The sequence below is a fragment of the Erinaceus europaeus genome, chromosome 10 (genome assembly GCF_950295315.1).
Source record: "Erinaceus europaeus chromosome 10, mEriEur2.1, whole genome shotgun sequence".
Classification (NCBI taxonomy): Eukaryota; Metazoa; Chordata; class Mammalia; order Eulipotyphla; family Erinaceidae; genus Erinaceus; species Erinaceus europaeus.
Window position 1 is genome coordinate 63,254,885 of NC_080171.1, and position 14,129 is coordinate 63,269,013.

The window sequence follows — 14,129 nt, forward strand, 5'->3', positions numbered from 1 at the left end:
AAAGTTTCTATTTAAGGCTGGCATTTTATCAACCCACCTGCTTCTAGGAGGGAGGGGAAAAAAAAACAACCCAGAATCACTCAACCTGCAGATTGCTGTCAGCTTGTGATTATATGAATGGTAAGTCTTAAACTTTAAAAGTGTTATGTGAGATAGGCTGGAGGGTTTTATTTTAAAAAGCAATTTCTAGTTTCACAATTACCCAAGAATTTCTGAGTACCAATGAAAGAAGACTTTACCCTGGAGAGAACTTTCATTGATGAGGTATGACAGCAGCTGGGAGGTGACAGCAGTGAAGTAAAGCAGGAGCAAGCGGGATCATTTCGAGGTGGTACTCTCTAAGGGCAGGTGTGTGTGTGTGTGTGTGTGTGTGTGTGTGTGTGTGTGTGTGTGTGTGTGTAGGGTGTTACCAAAGTGCTCCTCTCTGTGGGCTGTCAGAGGGGGGAGGGTAAAGGGGGGGGGTCCTAGTTCCTCCCCTTTGCTTTCTATTGTGGATGTTCTCCAGGGAGAGAAGATGCAGAGGAGGGTGGAGAGGCAGAAAAGACCGTGGCAAATTGGAGAAGGGCAATCAGGGGCACGGGTACCAATTGTTTTGATCATATTCTCATGTTTTGAAAGGGGAACATCAACCTTCTAAAACCAAACCTGTTTAGGAAAAATAACCTTTTATAAATGTTTTAGTTCTTTTTCTCTGTAAACATTTTATCCTATAAAGTCTGTTGAAAAGCTGACTTGTTTTTGACATGAGCAGTTTTTGTTTTGTTTTCTTTCTTTTCTTTGAGTATAGGCTGCTACATTTATGACTCCCTAAATAAACTTATTTTGAAAACCTGCCATTAATAGTTAATTCAAAACATAGTTTGCATGACTAAGCCTTGCAAGTCTAGATTTCTAGCCATAGGATCAAGTTTCCTAAACATCATGGCAAATCACCTATCATTTTGATCTTGTAGGCTTACATTTTGAAGTTTTTGTATCACTATAGTCTTAATTTTGCTGAAGTGAAAATGAGGACACTCTTGGAAATAGTTTTTTGAGAAAATAAGTAAAAGGAAGAATATCTGAGGTTCCTGAAAAAGTCATTGATAAAGTACCAGGAAGTTCTATTGCCTAACCAAAACATTCTGTTCTAAAATCAACAAGTCAGACAACATTTTATTTCCTTGAGGCTTCTCACACATCAGGCAGGATTACTGCAAAACTCCTCAATCAGAAAATAAGAATCTCAGCAGAACAAATGGAGTTTCTAAAGCCAGTGATGGAAAGTCAATGAAAAGAACCAGGCACTTGATGTACTAGTCTGATGGGGAATGGTTCTAAGACCTGAAGCCCAGAAATAACTATGACAAGTCTTCACCTATGTAATGAAAAGAATGACTAGTCTGGAGTCCAAAGATTTTGTTACTAGGCACACCTGCCACTAATTCCATTTGGAATAACTCATATGAGTTATATAAAGGTCACCAGTACATAAGGACAAAAAAAAAAAGCAGCTAAATAATAAAAAAATTCAATTCTTTGGTTACAATGTCTGTAAAAAAATAATAAAAATAAAGGAACTAGGTTTTAACTAGGATTAAAATAGATGGAAGTGTCTTTCCCCCAATCTTTCCTTAAACTCTTAATATGTCTTTGTCAGAACTATAACTTCTAAGCTGAAAACAATGTGTGTTTTTCCTAGAAAGCCTCAAGACATATTCTGTATTGTTGAATGGCTGTTGAGAACAGTCCCTGAAGTTAAAACAAATGTCTTGACATAAAGATGAAGGGAGACCCTGGAAGTGAAAGTTAATCTACATTGGAGATCTATTCAATTTTTCTTCAAGATCACATTCTCTCTATTGAGCTTCCTAATAATGTCAATATAGTTGTTTCTACTGAGTCAGGGAACTTGGCAAAAATCAGGGTTCAGTGAAAGTAAAGTTTATGTATCTTTTATTAAAAAAAAAGTCATAGAATGTTGTGATTTCAGGGCTCTTCTGAAACAGGGAACAGAGCAAAACAGGTGGACCTTAACATTGTCCAAGACAAAACTGTTGATGAACAAAACTTATGGGAAATGAGCAAACCAAACGTCTAACAGATGTACTCACAAGCTAACAAGTATAAGTTCTTGGAATTATTGGTTAACATTCTCAAATTTTGAGGAAATATAATAGTTTATAGTTATAAAGCAATGAAATGAAAAGATTTTTAAAAACTTAGTCATCTGAAAATTTGGAAAAGTAGAATCCTTTCAGGAATACATTATAACAAATCATTGGGACTTTCACTAATAACAAGTATTTCTATCCTTGAGGGCATGAATCAGTTCTCTCAGATCACTGGGGGCTCAGTAAGAGAAATTTCCCTTCTAGAAATTTAGTTCCTGTAGAGAATAACTTCCTCTGAAAATGCTTATTGTACAGATACAGAGAACTAGTGAGCCAAAAAAAAAAAAAAAAAAAAGCTGAGTCAGTCCATTTTTTAGGATACTTTGTGATAAATCATCTTAGAAGATGACTAGGATGAGTGAAGATTTGGTTCATGTATTAGTTTGAGCTGTTCTCTCTACCATGGTGTAGTTTGACCTAACAAAAAAGGTAATCTGAAGCCATAAATAAGGAAATGATTACTATATAAAATCTGAAACTAGAGCCCCAGAGCCAGCTAGTGGAAATGTACCCATAATCAGAACATAGAATATTAAATGGTTATTCAACTACCTAGAGATCACTTACTATGCAATTTCAAACAAAAAAGCAACAGATTTTCCTAGAAATATTTAGCCAATAGATTTTTATGATGAGTTCACTTAAGCAAGTGGTATTTTGTACTCCACTAAAGTCCAATTTTACTGTTTTACTCCTGTAAGAATGAGCAAGTTGAGGTATAAGAGATGCCATAATGGATAAAGAATTGAACTGTCAAGTGGGAGCTCTGGGATCCATTCCTGGCATCAATGTGCCAGAATGATGCTCATGTTCTCTTTCTTTGTAGAAGAAGAAGAAGGAGAAGAAGAAGAAAAGTAGGAGGAGGAGAAGGAGAAAAGTAGAATGAGAAAAAGGAAAGGAGAAGGAGAAGAAGTAGAAGAGAAAAAGAAAAGTAGAAGTAGAAGCAGCAGCAGCAGTTTAGGATGTTTCAGAAGGAAATTGAGTTTCTATTCAAAACTTTGATGAGAAAAGGGCTCTTTTAAGTTTAATTTTTAGAGAAATGAACAGTTACATCATAAATACTTCATACTAAAATAGGCATACTCCCAAAGTAAGTAATATCAAGATGCTATCTACAAAATTTTAGGGGATTAGGCTGATGCAGATTCTGGAAACTTTAAGTGGTTGTTAAAGAATGCAGCACTTCTTTTCAACTTAGCTTCTTTTTTTTCTTAAGATGTTGGAAATCCTGGAAAAGTGCAATCTCTCCTGATAGAGTAAAGGTTAATTTTTTAAAAGCTGAGTCTCTTACTATGAGTTGATTTTAATTTCATCTGACTAATCTTTTTTTGGCCAGTTTTTATTTTGACAGAAAGTAGTAATTAGAATCAAAGCACTTTTATTATTAATTTCTGTGTTTGTCCTTGACTTTGTATTAGAAAAATTAACTAAGCCATACAATGATGCATAAGTAAGATATATATTTTATATTAACTTCCCCACTTTACCTTTGTTCTTTTTCAAATTAGAAGGGTTCCTGCATTATTTTAAATATTCCATTTGAAAAAAATCATTAAATTTGCACACAGTTTGGAATTGTGATGGAATTTGATAACTGCTATCAGTGAGAAATGAATACCTGAAGGATCTTTGATAGTCATCAGTAAAGACAAATGCAAAATGACTCAGGTAATTCTTTAATCAATCAATCAATCAATCAATCAATCTACCTATCTATCTATCTCATTTTGTATTTTTGAATAAACTTCATCATACTGCTATTCAAAACAGTTTCTGATCCTGCCACTCTTTCTTAGTTACCCAACTTTTTAAATATTAAAAAATTCTACCGTTTTGAAAGTTGTGTCAAAGAACAAATTCTACAGTCCCTACTTTGACTTACATGTTACTCAAAGGGGAGGGGGGCTCATTTCAGTCCCTTTTTAAAGTGTGCCAAGTGTAGATATTTTCCTATCTGCTCTATGCTGATCAAATGTACCACATTTAAAATGACTGTGCAAACAAAGTGTTTCTATAATCAATGCTTTAAGAACAATTTGTGGTTTACTGTTTAGCCAAATAGAATCTTATTTGAACCAAACCAGATCTCTGTTAGTAATGACATCATGTCACATTTTAAAAACTATACTATTTTTATTAATAATTATTAATGCAAACTCGATCTCAGGACCAATATCAGCACAATTTGACACATTTATAAGGGTATAATACTTTTTCTCAGTAGAAAGAAAAAATAGTCATTGTTTTTTTAAGCCTCCATGTTTCTCTTCACCTCTTTGAAAATAAGACTGATTCGATTTGTCTACACAAGATAATTTTCTAAGTAGAAGCCAATATTTACTTGTTAAGAAAATAGGGTGAAACTCTGCAGTTGCCCATTCAAACTAATGCAGTGTGTGTGGAATTTTGGTAGAAAAGATCAGGGTGACAGTGGATGCTTGATTTGAGTGGCAGCAATCAGCCTTCAAACAGGTATCATTAAATTGATATTAAACTGACCCTTAGTTGCATTAGTACAGTGCATATGTATCCACCCTGGTTTGTGTTGGTATTTGAGGAGAAGTAATTCTTATACAAAGAGCTTCTGAAAATCTGAATTCTTGATCTAGACTATGAGGTGACTATTACCCTATGAGTATACATAATAATTAAATCTTTCATTTCTATTATCCTACTATTAGCAGCTGATGAAGGTAAAACCAAGTTGTTAAGTAGGTCATCTTCATTATTCCCCACCTACCTTTGCATTTTGCAGGTACTAGTGGCATGCCACTTTCTAGGGAAACCAAGGAAGGGCTTGTTACAGTAAACTGGTCCAGTGTGATATCACAAGTATAAAAAATATTCCATTCTGTATCAAAACTAGGCACATGCCTTTATTTATAGTAACAGAAGTTAACAGAGTTGAGCAGTTTTGTGTTGGGTCCTGTTTCCTGGCATCTTACATCAGACAGTCGCATCTTTCAACATTATCTCTGCCGATAACTCCAGGGATCTAGTTTCAGGGTTATCCAGATGTAAAGGAAGATGAAATCACACTTGGATCTACAGTGGTGAGTAACTAAAAGCACAACCTCTCATTCATATTGCTTTAAAACATATACAGCATATATGTTTAAAAAAAGAATAAAGAATATATCTTTTGTGGTGCTGAGCCAACAATATGGTATGATGCAAGGCTTTAACAAATGTTAGTCATAGATACAAATTTTTTTTTGTAGAGTATGTTTTAGACAAATGTGTCTTTTTAATATGTAAATCCTACATTGTAGGTTGTTCTTTATTTTTTTTTTCTTTTGTTTTTGCAGTGGTAGAAAATGTTGAGTAATTGTCCATGAGCATGAGCCAAAGGTTCAGGTTCATTACTGAGATCCCCAGAATGCCAATATTTGCAATGCAAACAATTAGTATCCCACTGTGTGAAGGGCTCTGATACATGCCTGCCTGCCTCTAGATGGAGAGTCCCCATAAGAAGTCCTCCTGCTTCCATGGACCCTACTTTGACACAGGGGCAGCTACTCTAAGCTGCCTTGTAACCCAGTAGTTTACTGTGCCAGGCTGCCTGGCTGGCAACCAACAGTGACACAGAAAACAGAGTGTGCATGGTAGACCCTCAGATCATCTTCATGTTAAACCTCCTGGCTCCAGCCACTTCCCCTTCCACAACAGCACCATTGTTTTTTCGGGGCACATACTCAAGGTCAATGCTGTTTTTGTGTTTGCCTTTCCCTCGGCTCCACACAAAAAGGAGGAGAAAACAAAATAAAACCACCCCCAGGAAAGTGAAACAGCCCATGGCCGTAGACACCAGTATTGTTTTAAGGTCCAGGGAAAAAGTATTGGCATTGGTGCCATTAGAAACGGTGTCATTGGAGTCGGTCATGTACATAGGGGTCCTGTTCGCATATAGGAAGCGGTCTGAAGTGAATCCTTTCACAGTCAAGGAGGCAGTGAAGGTGTCATTCCCAGCAGCATTACTAGCGATGCAAACATACATCCCACTGTCTTGATCTTGGGCAAAACGGATTTCCAGGGTGCCATCACCCAACACTGTAGCTCTTCCATTGGACTTGGTAGTGATAAAACGCCTTCGGGGTGTCACCCAGGAAATCACAGGTTGAGGGTCTCCATCAGCATTGCATTCCAGCTGGACTGTCTGCCCTTCATCCACCAACAGGTGCTGTAGTTTCTTTTCACGTATTTTGGGTTTTTTGCAGGTGAAGTAAAAAGAAAGGGCAGTGCTATGGAAATCCTTGAATGACCTCTCACGAATGGTATCTGGGCCAGCGCACATGGGCTGCTGGCCCCCAAACTGCAGATTGGGGTGCCGCTGCAGGATCCAGAGGAGACGGCAGTCACAGGCCAGTGGGTTGTTATTAATGCTCAGGACCTCCAAAGCCCTCGGGGAGGAGAAGACATTCTCTTCCAAAGTTTCCAGTAGGTTCTGAGACACGTTGAGCACGCGAAGGAAACGGAGCCCTTGGAAGGAGTGAGGCTCAATGGTGCGGAGCTGGGCCCCGACTATGTGAAGCTCCCGGAGGCGGATCAGGTCAGAGAACATACCTGCTTCAATAGTGCTGATGGGATTGTAGGATAGGTTAAGGTGCGTCAGATACACTAGGTGCTTGAAGGCAAGGAAGGGTATAGTGGACAGGTTGGTATTGGTGATTGAAAGACAGGTGAGGTTGAGGCCATAGAGGCTGTTGGCAGGCATCATATCCAGTAAAGGCCAATAGTCAATCTCTAGGTGTTTCAGGTGGAACAATCTCTTAAAGGCATACACGGGCATAGTGTTGATATTGAGATGTTTCAGATGTAGGCTGATGAGGCTGCGGAGGTGGGAGAGGGCTTCTGTTGGTACAGCTGTTAGGTTGCATTTCTCCAGGGTGAGCTGCTCCAAGCTAAGCAACCCACTGAAGGCCCTGTGTGATATATAAACCAAGTCATTGTCCCCCACTTCTAGAGACTTCAGGTTATGCAGATCCTGGAACATGTAGTCCAGCAAAATGACTATCTTATTCTCACTAATGTCAAGTTTGGTGAGGTTAGATAGCCCCGTGAAGACCCCCAAAGGGACCAGCTTCAGGCGATTGCCTTTTAGGCGGAGAGAACGCAAGTTAAAGAGATTGTTAAATGCTCCTGGCTCCACATTGGCAATGATGTTGTCACTCAAGTCTATCTCCTCCAGGAGAGGGTAGGATATAAACTCTTCAGGGTTGACACTCTTTAGTCTGTTTTTGCTGAGGTCCAAGATTTTGGTCTCAATGGGAATGCCCTCTGGGATGGCGATCAACCGCCGTCTATGGCAGCTAACAGATTTGTTTTGGGCAGAACACTCGCAGCGAGCAGGGCAGCCAATAGTGGACCCCATGAAGATTAACATCACAACCAGACCCAGGAATGGCTGCCAACATGATATGGCCGTGTGAAGCATGACTCCACCTCTTAGTCTACACCTTGGTCAGGAGCCTATAAGAGAAGGGGCAAAAAAAGGGAAGAGAAATTAGGCCTAGAGCACAGAGGTAAAGGAGCATAAATAAGACAGTAAGGTCCATGGATTTGAAATCCCACAGATTATACCTGAGAATTCCCATCACTAGCTTATGTGATTTTGGATAAATTACTCCCTTGGATTCCATTTTTCCTGGCTGGGGGCATAATAATAGGAAGAGTCCTCTACTTATGACAGTTTCAGTATTTGACATCTACAAAGAATAATAACTACTAAGTTAAAAAAAAATAGGGGGCTAGGTGGTGGCACACCTGGGTAAGTGCATAAGGACCCAAGTTCAAGCCTCTGGTCTCCACCCGCAAGGGGGGAAAGCTTCACAGGTGGTGAAGCAGGGCTGCAGGTGTCTCTGTCTAACTCTCTCTCCTCCTTCCCTCTCAATTTCTGACTGTCTCTATCAATAAATAAAGATAATTTAACGTACCACCATTAAATTATGCGTCAGGCTAAGAAAAAAAATAAAATAAAGATAATTTTAAAAAATTGAAAAAAGTAGCATACATTCCACAGAAAGATCCATTTTGAACTCAAAAAGATAGAAACTGATCAGTGACTTAAAGGGAACCTATTCTCTTTGAATCAGTGTCTGTGTGTCACTATCATGAAAATATTTTTTAAAATATAGTTAGGCAGACATTGATGTCACTACTCAGCAGAACAGCAAAAGTTGTTTGTTAGGCTACAGTTCTTGGCTTGAAGTCCTTAGGATTACTTTTAATCCATAAACACATTTTTACTCAAGGCTAAGTAGTTAAAAAAAAACCTATTTTTAGATATATTTTAGTATTCACTCTTGAACTATAAAGGAGTAAGTTCTCTAATCACAGTGTTAAAGTGTATCTATGCCTATATATATGTCTCTCTATATGAAAAGAAAAATACATAAAAGTGTTTTAGGTAAAATCAACCTTGTGAATCACTAGAACTTTCATCATCTAGAAACAAGGTGTAGATTCATAAAGTGCTAGCAAAATTAGATAGGATCACAGAACATTTATATAATTACTGAAAAACATATGCCAAAACAATTAGTTTTTGATAAATTAATGACTGTCCAAAGGAAATCGACTGGGAAATTAACAGGGGAATAAAGAAATTAATGTTATAAAATATTTTCTTATATATAAACCACTTAGGAAGTATAAACACAATAAGTGATTTTTGTCACAGGATATTTGAAAAAATAAAATATCTCAGGATTAATAAGAAACATGAAACTAATCATGTGCTGGGAAATTATGCCGATGAAGTCACATCTACCATGTTGTCTCCTCAGGCTACTGCTAGTTCCCGCGAGAGTTGGGACATTCTCGGAGTGCCTGTTCCGCCATGTTGTGCCCTCAGAGCATTGTCTATATCCCCGCGATATCCGGAGTGCTTTGGTTACTCCTCCCCCCTCCCATTCTCACGAGAGTTATCATCCTATCCTGGAGTGCTATGGTTACTCCTCCCCCTTCCCATTCTCGCAAAAGCTGCTCCTATAAAAGCCTTTCTTCTTCCGCACCTCTCTCTCTTGCCAGCGCTTCACTCCAGTGTTCAGACGCAGGAAAGGTTACTGCGTGAGGCAGCCATTTTCGCTACCTCCACGTGGCACAACCTGCTTCTCTAGCACCCAACTCTGAGGTGCCAGAGCAAATAAAGATTTGTGTTTCCTCTTCGCTCCGGACCCCCTCTCTCTTCTCCGCGGCCCGCGCACAACAACATCTGGCTCAACAACATCTGGCGCTCAACGTGTCCCGCACTCACGCCCAGCCTGAGGTCCAGAAAGGCCGCCCAGACACAGGTAAGTGGCATCCGCCCACCTCTGTGGCCCTGCGTTTCCCTCCACCATGGGAATTTTTTTCGTTTTATGAGGAAGTGTCCCAGTTATTATCTCCTTCTGCCCTGGGACAGATTCGCGCTCTCACAGACGGTTTAATTTTCGCTACCCCTTGGATTTTTATAACTGTGGTTGCCACTTACAAGATATGTACAACGTGGTCTGCCATGAGGATAAGTGACCTTGAGGCTGAGATACGAGAGTTAAAGCACATGTGCTTAAGACTCAGATGCCCTCAGCGATCAGCAGATAGACCCAGAACTTCCTTTCCCACAGACACGTACACGTGTTTGGAAGCTCCTCCTCCGACCCCACCCCCTCCTGCCCAGGGTTCAGCTTCTCCTGAGATACAAGAGTTAAGAGATATGTGCTTACAACCTAAACGCCCTAAGCGATTTGCAGTCAGCACCCAAACTTCTGTCCCTGCAGACACGTGCTCAGTTCCTTCTGTGGCTTCCATGACCCCTTCACCCGCTGTCCCTGCAGACATGTGTTCGGCTCCTGAAGACATGTGTTCAGTTTCTTCTGTGGCAGACACGTGTTCAGTTCCTTCTGCTTCTCTGGCCCCGCCCCCTGCTCCCCCTGAGGCTTCCGGTTCTCTAGCCCCTCCTCCTACCGCCCCGGTTTTGGCTTCCCCTGAGGCTTCTGCTTCTCTGACCCCACCCGATGTAGATTCATCAGTTCCCATTAACTCTCTTCGCCAAGGCACTGATGAATCATTAGCGAGCTTCATCTCAAGGGTGAGGACAAGTTTAGAGAGAAAGGTTTATGATCCTGACATCCGCTCACTACTCCTGCGCTCTATTGTCTGGGAAGGCATGATACCACAATTCTGTCAGGCATGCCTTAATCTTAAATACCTACACCCAGATAATTGGATTTTAGCAACACAGGAACTTACATCAGGCAATTATGGGGCATCCGCTACAACACAGGTTTATGCAGTTACCCCACGTAATCAAAATGGGGCCTGCTTTCAATGCGGTCACCAAGGACATTGGTGTAACTAATGTCCTGATAAGCTGCAACCACGCCTCCAGTCAGGGAAACCCCGCCTCCAGTTAGAGTGACCACGCCTCCAGTCAGAGCAACCCCGCTTTCAGTCAGGGAGCCAGAGGCCACGTACTGTTTGTCCAAGATGTCATAAAGGGTTTCACTGGAAGAGAGATTGTTGGTCCAAATTTCATAAAGATGGCACGCCCCTGAAGGGTACAAATTCGGGGCCTGAGATTTTGTGGACCATTCCTGTTTTAGAACTAGGTCACCCTTCTATGAAAGTAAAGATTGGCAATATTCCTTTTAAATTTTTGATTGACATGGGGGCAGAAAAGACGATTTTAAGACAAGAAGAGGTTCTCCAAGATTGGGAACTCATCCCTGGACCCAGTTTACATGGAATAGGAGGGGTGACCCAATCATTTCGCACACGAGATTCGCTCATGTGGGAAGACCCGGAAGGTTCTACCGGACACTTCCGCCCTTTGGTAGCTAATATTAGCACCAACCTATTGGGCAGGGATATTCTGGAATGTCTTGATGTTAGGATATCCACAGATGCCTCTGCAGAGCATAACACTCATTCCCGCAAGACCAAGTCTAATCAGCAGCCCCAATACTAAATGCCACTGTTCGTAGCCAAATACCCCGCTTAAGCTGGCTTTCTAATGAGCCTGTCTGGGTGGAACAGTGGCCTTTACCTAGGGATAAGCTAGAAATTTTAAAAGAGCTCGTCCAAGAGCAGTTGTCCTTGGGACACATTCGTCATTCTCAAAGCCCATGGAATACTCCTGTCTTTGTGATTAAAAAGCGCTTGGGAAAATGGCACCTCCTCCAAGATCTCCGTGCAGTTAATAAAACCATGCAGGTCTGGGACTCCCCCAAAGGGGTTTGCCTCTTGCTTCTGCAAGTCCCACAGGAATTCCAATCATAGCTATTGATATACAAGATTGTTTTTTCTCTATTCCCTTGCATCCGCAAGATTGTAAACGTTTTGCCTTCTCTGTTCCTTCTATTAATAATGCCAGCCCTGCTGACAGATTTGAATGGGTGGTGCTGCCCCAGGGTATGGCCAATAGTCCTACAATTTGTCAAGAGGCTGTTAAATCTGCCCTTGTCCCATATATTAATAAGGGCCTTAATGTTTTTCATTATAAAAATGATATTTTAATATGGGGAAAATCAGATACAGATCTCTATGCCTTACATGATTTTCTCATTCCTGCATTAAAGAAAAGTGGCCTTAATGTAGCCCCTGAGAAGATACAGATAATCCCTCCAATATCTTTCTTAGGTTCAGAGATTTCTTTAACGCAAATTCGTCCCTTAAAACCTAATGTCACCTTTCCTTCTAACCTTACTCTTGCTTCTTTACAGTTTTCTAGGAAATTTAAATTGGCTTAGGCAGTATCTCTATCTGCCTACAAGCTGCCTCCAACCACTGTTTGACCTGTTAAAAGGAAACAAACAGCCCTCCTCAAAACGTAAATTAACTCCCGAGGCCTCCTTGGCACTGGAGAGGGTTAACCAGGCCCTCCAGGACATGCACCTTGTTCGATTCTCTCCCTCCTCTCCGGTAAACCTTCTAATCTTCAACATCCACCCCCACAGTAGTAGGGGCATTGTGGCAAGATCATGGGGGTTCTTGAGTGGCTTCACACGCCAGTAGGAGGAACTCCAAGACTCCTCACTGAGATAGACATGTTAGCATTCATGGTGCGCCAAAGAAGAAATAGGTCTGTGCAGGTCTTAGGGATAGAACCGGATTTAATTATTCTGCCCTTTTCTCTCACAGATACAGAGTGGCTCATAAGCCATCATTCCCGCTTTGCCATAAGCTTCATGGGGTTTCCAGGACAAATAGATAACCATTTTCCTTCCAATAAATTGATAGCTTCCTTACCTCTTTTGCCTCTACTAGCACCTAAACTTTTCTCTCGAGATCCCATTCCTTCTGTTCCTACAGTCTTCACTGATGGTGGAAAAAAGGGAGCTGCTGCCCTTATATATTACCCAGACAAACAATCTCCTAAACCTCTCTTTACTGAGCTTCCTGAGAATTCCCCTCAGTACAAAGAACTTTATGCTATTTTAAAAGCTGTACCAGAATCCTTCAACCTTTTTTCTGACAGTGTGTATACTGTTAACTTACTCCCATGGCTTGCTCGTTCTTAGTGAAAACTGATGACAACCCACTTTCCCCTCTTTTGATTCAAATCACCTCTATGCTCTCTTCTCGAACCCAACCACTATATATTCAGCACCTTCGTTCCCACAGCCCTCTTCCTGGTGCCCTGTCCGAAGGGAATGCTGCAGCTGACCACCTTGCCTCCACAGGAGCTCTCCTAGTCTCTGTCTCTGATCCTGCTGACTTTCATTCCCTAACCCATGTTAATCTTAAAGGCCTTTGAGCTCGATTTCCTGATGTTCCGTTACCACAATTAAAACATATCCTAGCTACATGCTCTTTCTGTGCAAGTCTCATAAAAACACCTGCTATTCAGACTCTTGGTGTTTACCCCCGAGGCTTAAAAGCTAATGCTATTTGGAAAATTGATGTCACCCACATACCAAACTTTGGCAAACAAAAATATGTGTTTGTCTCAATTGATACCTTTTCTAAATTTATGTGGACAACAGCTCAGACAGGAGAAAGCTCTAAAAAGCTTATAAGCCACATGCTCTCCTGTTTTGCTGTGATGGGCTTACCTCTTCAAGTGAAAACTGACCGTGGACCAGCGTTTACCAGCAAACAATTTAAAGATTTTTGTTCCCTCTGGAACATTACTCATACCACAGGCATTCCCTATAATCCACAGGGACAAGTCATTGTCGAGAGGGCCCATCAAACCCTTAAGGCTCAATTAAATAAAGATAAAGGAGGAATGTACCCCCCCAACATCCAGCTAGCAAAAGCCTTAAATACGTTAAATCTCTTTAATATTTACAATAACTCGGACTTACCTCCTATTATTCTTCACTGGCAAACACCATCTACTCTCCCATCTATTAAAGTCAAATGGAGAGACCCACTCGATAAAATTTGGAAAGGGCCTGACCCTCTATTGACCATGGGAAGAGGTTTTGCATGCATTTTCCCTCATAATTACTCTAAACCTGTCTGGGTTCCTGCCCGCCATGTCTGACAATACCCTCATGATGGCACTGCTATCCCTGAAGAACAAGAAATACAAGAGGACTAGATGCAGGATACATCCCAGGATCCATAATATGACATGGCAGAACCTACAAAAGTTGGCTCACAGAGCCCTCTCTCTTACCCCTTCCCTGAATGTCTTATATTATGACTGGCCAGTTGTGTTTTGTGAGTGTGTTGAATGACCAAAATTTTTTGTATGACCCATCTGCGTTAACTCTCTAAGTAACCTGAGTCTGTTTATAGTCCAAAGTCAATTATAGTAAACCTCTAACTTGTTACAAGTTTTATTGTTTTTCACAAGTAAGTGATAACAGCTATCAAGCCTTCATATGAGGAATCATCTGTTCATATGGTAAGGTATTAAACTATAAGAAGTTCCTCCATATCCAACCTCTGTGAATTAACAACATTCACATATTCTTGTACACTTAACTGGTGTATCTTGTCTTGCCACCATAAGCCATGCCTTTGTCAGCCAACAATTTAAAGATG

At 40.7% G+C, this 14,129-nt stretch overlaps 1 protein-coding gene across 4 annotated transcripts in view; it reads right to left on the reverse strand.

Moving 5' to 3' along the window:
* Nucleotides 1-5,452: 5,452 nt before the first annotated feature.
* Nucleotides 5,453-14,129, reverse strand: part of LINGO2 (leucine rich repeat and Ig domain containing 2) — a 1,295,977-nt gene continuing 1,287,300 nt past the window's right edge. For all 4 annotated transcript variants that reach the window (XM_060199677.1, XM_060199680.1, XM_060199678.1 and 1 more), the window contains one exon: nucleotides 5,453-7,622. In XM_060199677.1, coding sequence (XP_060055660.1) covers nucleotides 5,767-7,587 — 1,821 coding nt within the window. In that variant the 5' untranslated portion in view covers nucleotides 7,588-7,622 and the 3' untranslated portion in view covers nucleotides 5,453-5,766. The remainder of the gene's footprint in view (nucleotides 7,623-14,129) is intronic.